Raw genomic sequence first — 8,475 nt, forward strand, 5'->3', positions numbered from 1 at the left:
AATATCTAGTAATATCATCAACCATGTGTAGTTAACTAGTGATTATGATTGATTGTTTTTTATAAGAGAAGTTTAATGCTAGCTAGCAACTTACCTTTGCTTACTGCATTCGAGTAACAGGCAGTCTCCTTGTGGAGTGAAACGAGAGAGGCAGGTCGTTATTGCGTTGGACTTGTTAACTGTAAGGTTGCAAGATTGGAGCTGAAAATCTGTCATTCTGCCCCTGAACAAGGCAGTTAACCCACCGTTCCTAGGCCTTCACTGAAAATAAGAATGTGTTCTTAACTGACTTGCCTAGTTAAATAAAAATATATTTTTTAATAATAAATACATTTTTAAAAATCGTCCCCCAAAAATACAGATTTCCGATTGTTATGAGAACTTGAAATCGGCCCTAATTAATAGGCCATTCCAATTAATCGGTCGGTCGACCTCTACTCGATGGACTAATCCAATCCCAGACTAAAAAAATAAAATAAAAAAATAAAAAGAGGCTAGGCCTACCTAATCATGCGCCGAAAAATGCTAGGCAAGTAAAAATAATAATACATTTTAAAAAATGAACTAACTACTTAACTCTGAACATCTCTCAGACACAGAGTATAAATCTATACCACAGACATCCAAAAACTCAACCACATCATGCACACACCATAGACATTGAGAGAGAAAAAAAAAAAAAAGTCTTCAACATTGTACACACACAAACATTATAGTTATATTATAGTCACTTGGCTCTGTCATAACCTCACATGGTCTCTCCTATCATTGCTATGCAGACGACACACAATTAATCTTCTCCTTTCCCCCTTCTGATGACCAGGTGGCGAATCGCATCTCTGCATGTCTGGCAGACATATCAGTGTGGATGACGGATCACCACCTCAAGCTGAACCTCGGCAAGACGGAGCTGCTCTTCCTCCCGGGGAAGGACTGCCCGTTCCATGATCTCGCCATCACGGTTGACAACTCCATTGTGTCCTCCTCCCAGAGCGCTAAGAACCTTGGCGTGATCCTGGACAACACCCTGTCGTTCTCAACTAACATCAAGGCGGTGGCCCGTTCTTGTAGGTTCATGCTCTACAACATCCGCAGAGTACGACCCTGCCTCACACAGGAAGCAGCGCAGGTCCTAATCCAGGCACTTGTCATCTCCCGTCTGGATTACTGCAACTCGCTGTTGGCTGGGCTCCCTGCCTGTGCCATTAAACCCTACAACTCATCCAGAACGCCGCAGCCCGTCTGGTGTTCAACCTTCCCAAGTTCTCTCACGTCACCCCGCTCCTCCGCTCTCTCCACTGGCTTCCAGTTGAAGCTCGCATCCGCTACAAGACCATGGTGCTTGCCTACGGAGCTGTGAGGGGAACGGCACCTCAGTACCTCCAGGCTCTGATCAGGCCCTACACCCAAACAAGGGCACTGCGTTCATCCACCTCTGGCCTGCTCGCCTCCCTACCACTGAGGAAGTACAGTTCCCGCGCAGCCCAGTCAAAACTGTTCGCTGCTCTGGCCCCCCAATGGTGGAACAAACTCCCTCACGACGCCAGGACAGCGGAGTCAATCACCACCTTCCGGAGACACCTGAAACCCCACCTCTTTCAGGAATACCTAGGATAGGATAAAGTAATCCTTCTCACTCCCCCTTAAAAGATTTAGATGCACTATTGTAAAGTGGCTGTTCCACTGGATGTCTTAAGGTGAACGCACCAATTTGTAAGTCGCTCTGGATAAGAGCGTCTGCTAAATGACTTAAATGTAAATGTAAATTATTTTGGGCCTATTTTTTTTCTTGAACACGTATTCCAGTTAGTTACGTCTCAGAGTTATACCCTTAACAGTAAAGGTAATATCCTTGAGTTCATCAGAATCATCATAAGCTGTGGGTGTAGCGTCCAGCACCCCCATCTCATTAATAGAAACTAGATTCAGACAGCTGCACTCCCGTACACGTTTTAGGAGAATTGATTGCACCCCTTGCAAAATGAAAAGGATTGCACACCACGAGGACGGGAGGGAGTGAATTAATTAAGAGAACCAGGTGGTCAAATGTGTGGTGGAAAATCACTAGCAAATGACATCACACACACTGGTCTCGTATTGGGACAGCCGGGTCTTTTGTTCACAATTCTGAACCCCCCCCCCCTCTGAATTCAGCTGACCTACAGCTCCTCAAAGTCACATGGCATATGAATATGGGCAATTTGCTTATTGTCATGCACACACACCAAGAGTCATATGCAAACATATATTATGCATGCATTAACAAGTGAAGTGAAAGACCTAAAATATTATTGATTGCTCTGTCAAAACTGATTAACATGTCCTATAACTACACCATGCTATTATATTTCCATAGCTATGTTGACGTGTCATATCAGATCTGGCAATAGAAATAACTTTTACAAGCCCACACAAGTGAAGTCCCTCCAACATTTTAACTAACGACCATTTGAATTTCAAAAGATCACCGACAGCGACGGCTCAATTAAAGGCAGCCTGATTATCTATGCTAATGACAATGTTGGAGATTAATCAAGTGTATTTATGTGTCCAAATATAGTGCAATATGCAAAAAAAAATGTGCACTATATAGGGAACACGGTGCCATTTGGGACGCATTCCTAAATGGTCCTTGCTATCTGGGTTCTTTGGGACATCCTTACCACATGGATGTTAAAATTTGCTAAGGTAAGAGTTAAGGTTCGGTAAGACTTATGGGATCCCGGATAGCACTAACACACCATTTATCTAGGAGGGCTAACAATTTGGCAGGCCTGTGATGGGAAAAAATTGTTTGATTGCGCTTGCATGTGTTCAGTGATGTAACATAAAATAAAATGTTAATAAATAAAATAACAACACTAAATGAATGCTAATGTAATTGAAAGAGGAAAAGTGACTTCACAACCTTCATCCACTTTTTATTTTAAAAATGGTGGTCTGACACACACCATTAGGATGTAGGTTGAACAATCGTAGATAGTACTAACCCTTAGCAGAGTTAAACAAGTTGAAATGTGTCTTTAAAAGTGTGAACTGAAAATGTATTTATACTACACGCACTACTGTCACATGGCATGGTCATTTGACGACAGCCAAAAACTTGTTTAAACTCAACACATTGGGGAAAACTTCAGCTTTCATGTAGTCATGCCCACTTTTCAAGAGATCGAGGTTAACCGACAAGGTATCATAGATCTGAATGTTACATTTTACATAACCCGGGTAACACTGTTTGCCCTGGCTTTCCAACTACCTAGGAGCTAAATCAGATGTGCTATTTGCATAGTTGAAGTCGGAAGTACACTGGGGTTGGAGTCATTAAAACACTCCACACATTTCTTGTTAACAAACTACAGTTTTGGCAAGTCGGTCAAGACATCCACTTTGTGGATCCACAAGTCATTTTTACAACAATTGTTTAGAGGGATTATTTCACTGTATCACAATTCCAGTGGGTCAGAAGTTTACAAACACTAAGTTGACTGTGCCTTTAAACAACTTAGAACATTTCAGAAAATGATGTCATGGCTTTAGAAACGTCTGATTGACTCAAATTATGTCAATTAGCCTATTGGAGGTGTACCTGTGGATGTATTTTCAAGGCCTACCTTCAAACTCAGTGCCTCTTTGCTTGACATCATGGGAAAAAAACAAAAGAAATCAGCCAAGATCAGCCAGAGATAAAATAAAAATAAAAATTGTAGACCCCACAAGTCTAATTCATCCTTGGGAGCAATTTCCAAATGCCTGAAGGTACCACGTTCATCTGTCAAAACAATAGTACGCAAGTATAAACACCATGGGACCACACAGCCGTCATACCGCTCAGAAAGGAGACGTGTTCTGTCTCCTAGAGATGAACGTACTTGGTGCGAGAAGTGAAAATCAATCCCAGAACAGCAGCAAAGGACCTTGTGAAAATGGAGGAAACAGGTACAAAAGTATCTATATCCACAGTAAAATGAGTCTTATATCGACATAACCTGAAAGGCCGCTCAGCAAGGAAGAAGCCACTGCTCCAAAAACGCTATAAAAAAGCCAGACTACGGTTTGCAACTGCACATGGGGACGAAGATCGTACTTTTTGGAGAAATGTCCTCTGGTCTGATGAAACAAAAATGGAACGATTTGGCCATAATGACCAATGTTATGTTTGGAGGAAAAAGGGGGAGGCTTGCAAGCCAAAGAACGCCATCCCAATTGTGCAGCACAGGGGTGGCAGCATCATGTTGTGGGGGTGCTTTGCTGCAGGAGGGACTATATTATATTGAAGCAACATCTCAAGACATCAGTCAGGAAGTTAAAGCTTGGTCGCAAATGGTCTTCCAAATGGACAATGACATCAAGCATACTTCCAAAGTTGTGGCAAAATGACTTAAGGACAACAAAGTCAAGGTATTGGAGAAGCCAGCAAAGCCATGACTTCAATCCTATAGAAAATGTGTGGGCAGAACTGAAAAAGCCTGTGTGAGCAATTAGGCCTACAAACCTGACTCAGTTACACCATCTCTGTCAGGAGAAATGGGCCAAAATTCCCCCAACTTATTGTGGGAAGCTTGTGGAAGGCTAACCAAAACGTTTGACCCAAGTTAAACAATTTAAAGGCAATGCTACCAAATACTAATTGAGTGAATGTAAACTTCTGACCCACTGGGAATGTGTAGAAATAAAAGAATGAAATAAATCACTCTTCTATTATTCTGACATTTCACATACCTTTATTTAACTCTTTAGTCCAAAGACCTTGGCTCTGCCAGCCAAAAACAGCCAAATACGCCATCTAAACGTGAATAGATTCTCAATTGCGGTACGTTTCTAGAAACATAAAGCAGCCTTTCATATCACATCAAAACATTTTTCACAAATGCAAAATTTACACTTGCTGTATACTGCTTTAACCTGTTGTAACAGTTGCAGCCGAAAGTATTTTTCAGTGACAACACGTTTGTGTGGCGACAGTCTTCTGTTTACAGACAGGTGTTTGGATACGCTGCCAATTAGCACAGGTAAAACAAGCGCTTTATCTTGGAAATATGGCCACGTGGGAACCCTAAAGCACAGTAAAAAAAAAGTGAGCGGTAATTTAACCTTTTGTTTTTTGAAAATGATTTCTTGCTGCTATGAAAGATACAATCATTATGTTTCCAAAACTGTACCACAAGCGATGCATGTTACCTTTTAGCTTATGCGTGGGGCTCACTAGCCAGAAGACACCATTGTCACTAGGCGTTAAAGGTGGTTAGCATCTATGAATGGGCTAAACCAGAGGTGTCAAACTAATTTTGTCCCAGGGCCGCATTGTCTTCAACGAGGTACGGAGAGCTGCACTGAAAATATGTTATATTTCCCTGCCTTCAAAAATCGGAAAGCTTTAATTTGTGATTTTTTTTGGAGTGCTCGACACAGTCAAGAAACTGTATGAGTGTAGCTCCATTATCATTTATACAGTTAAGATTTTGTTTTAGTAATTTAAAGTATTTTGACTGTTTTCCTCCACACAAAAATAAAAACGATTTTACTCAAAGATTGCATGATTGGACCCCTCGTGGGCCGGATATGGCACCTGGGCCGTATGTTTGGCACCAATGGGCTAGGCTATAGAAATATTCTGTGTGTATGTATGAGCCTGCTTCCTTTATTCGTGTAGCCCTCCATTAAATTATTAGTCAGATAAATGAAATCTTCTGTTGACAAACCACAAGTGACTGAATAAAGCAGCGTGCATCACATCAAAAAATATCCATCATTGTACTGTAACAGGCAACAAAGCGAGCAACAGAAAACAAGACGAAAGCATTAACAAAAAACATATCGTCTCATTTTCGCTCCAAATTTCCCTCGCAGCTCGTTTCTTACCTGGCCTGCGCCTCGTCCAAGCTTTCGTCTGTGATTGCCATGATCTGTTGTAGAATATCCCCAATGTCTTGTTGAGGTTGACCGAGCTGTTTCCTAACCGAGTCTGGGTCGCCAACGTCGCCTTGTGATAACCCGCCGAGTCCGGTGAGACCCGCCAGCATTCGCGTTTGATCATCCATAGCTACTTAAAAAATGTAGGTCCTTTCCTCACAATCGAATTCACAGTTAGCCTGATAGCTAGTTAACAATGAAACCCCCAGCACAAATCATACGCCACTGGCTGATAGTAATTAATTACAGCCAGCTAACGTTAGTTAACCTAAAAAAAATCATTCCAAAGCAGTTCCACATTCATAAACGATTTGTGCTTACACGCCGATGTCAATAACCGGGGCAAGCTGCTATATATAGCGAATAAATGCTGCTAGCTAAGCAACTGTCAAGCTAGCTGTGTAGCCCTAAGAAATATACAGGGGGGGGGGAAAGCAACGGACACATGCACCTAAGTAGGGAGCTGGCAGACAGCGCCTCGCGCTAATACAAGAAAATCGTTATGTCCGGCAAATAAAATATGCATTCAAAATAATGCAAAAAAATAAAGACAAAACCAAATGTGGCAACACCTTGCTAGCTAGATGCATACATCAATAAATCACACTCGCGGTGGTTCAGAAGGGGCTTATCAAAAAAAAGAGTATTGTTTACCCAGACAGGGAAAAAGCTGCGCGAGGACCAGTGTGCGTCGTTCACATACCAGCTCGCGCTAGCTGGTGTAGCTAATGACCAAATTAGCCAGTTAGCTAGACACTTCTTGTGCATAAAACAAACTCGTATGGCATCGGTAAAGAAAATAACTGATTGACTATAATTTGATAACACTAGCTATGCAAATAACAGGCAACATGTGGGTTTATTTAGATAACTATGCTGGCGCAAGTAAATAACGCTAGCTAAGTTGATATATATATATATTTTTTTTAAAGTGGGACCACAATGTTGAAGCTCAAAACATAGCTAAATTGATGTGTGCTAAAATAGAATCACATCATCGCAAATGATTGATCAATTCCAAACAAAAATGTAGCAAGTGGGCAACGCTAGTTAATAAGGCAACGACACTGGCATGCTAAATAGTTAGCTAACAAGATGATCAACCGTGTATTTTCACGGGTCCTCAGTGGGACAGTCACTCTCCTCCCACATAAAAACCACGTTTGAGGAAGAAAATGTTTGCTGAAAGTTATAATGGCATTTTCCACCGGTCAGCCACGGCAAGTTGAATTCCATTACACTCTCGGCTGCAGTAGAGTGTGTGTTTTCTCTGATCCTTTTATTTTTGCAGGATAAAGGTTGGCGTTTTCCACCCTTCTGCTCACGAAGCCACAGCAAACTGACTATACAATATCGCGCGTTCAATTCATAATGCAACTGCGTCACCGCACCTAGGCTGTCAGATCTTATTGATGAGATATTTACCTTCCATTTTATTGAAATATTTTCCTGTTTCATATAAACTAATCCAGGGCTAATTTAGACTTTTGTTTTGAACCACTTCCCTGACATGCAGATGACCCATGTCATCTGTATGACACTGAACAGTGTTAGCCCACTGAGCTAAGGCTGGCAATTGGGCATCGTTCCTATTTATGTCAAAGGACTTCAAGGAAGCACTTCTGCTACAATAGTATACTGCCAAGAGGTCTTGACCTCAGTGGCACAGGTGATACACTACATTTGCAGGGGGCAGATCAAGGGGATGAGTTTGAATAAGTGTACTTATTGGACTTGGCTAAGTGTCAGTCTGACACAATTGTAATTAGTAGTGCAAGCTTTCTTTACTGTCAAGATCACCTCAACCCTGAACTGTCAATCGATTGAATTACCACCACGCTCAACCCATTGACCAAATCAATGACTGAATCATACAGTACTGGGACCAATATTGAAGCATCTCATTATTAATCTACAAAAAATGTGTCAAATTGGAACAAATCACACCATCAAATAGGCCACTATTAAAACAGGCTGTGTTCAGAAACATCCAATGAATGAAACGTCCTGTCTTTTAGTGTGAGAAATATGGACAGCACAGATTAAATTACAAGTCTTCAATTTTTTTTTATATATATATTTTTTTAACAAACAACGTTTTTGCTGTCATTTATCACTCAGATGAGAGAGCAGCGCCACTAGATGAATTGGGAGACTGAATAGACATGGAGAGAAGGCCGACTGCTGTGCTGGAATGATGGGTGTATACACCACGAAGGGGAGTGCACAGGAAAAACTGGCTGTGGATTATGCTGATGCTCGGCGCATCCCTCTTCTACAGTCTATCAATCTGAAGTTAAAGGGAGAAGGGGTAGATTTTTACAAAGACCTGGCCTAACAGGGAGAAAAATCATTTTTACAGCACCAACAGGCATTTACACATCAGAAGTAGGCCCAGGCCTGTTATGGGTCACAAGAAACCATCACGTTTAACCCTGTTTATTTGAATACATTTTTGGTCCATTTGCAAACACTAGTAATGTTAAGCAGTGATGTCAAAACATCTAAATAAACTATACGATCAATAAATAAGCTAATCCATATTTTTTATCTAGTTCTGTTCTT

At 41.3% G+C, this 8,475-nt stretch overlaps 1 protein-coding gene across 5 annotated transcripts in view; it reads right to left on the reverse strand.

Moving 5' to 3' along the window:
* Nucleotides 1–7,214, reverse strand: part of LOC115103991 (pre-B-cell leukemia transcription factor 1-like) — a 52,805-nt gene extending 45,591 nt beyond the window's left edge. For 2 of the 5 annotated variants that reach the window (XR_003859682.2, XR_003859681.2), the window contains exon 1: nucleotides 5,860–7,214. Coding sequence is in view for 3 of the 5 variants with exons in the window: in XM_065006396.1 (XP_064862468.1) it covers nucleotides 5,860–6,038 (179 nt within the window). In the remaining 2 variants the exon portion in view is untranslated. The remainder of the gene's footprint in view (nucleotides 1–5,859) is intronic. The other 3 variants (XM_065006396.1, XM_029625103.2, XM_029625101.2) reach the window with 3 other exon arrangements.
* Nucleotides 7,215–8,475: the final 1,261 nt, after the last annotated feature.

This window comes from Oncorhynchus nerka, linkage group LG21 (assembly GCF_034236695.1).
Source record: "Oncorhynchus nerka isolate Pitt River linkage group LG21, Oner_Uvic_2.0, whole genome shotgun sequence".
NCBI lineage: Eukaryota > Metazoa > Chordata > Actinopteri > Salmoniformes > Salmonidae > Oncorhynchus > Oncorhynchus nerka.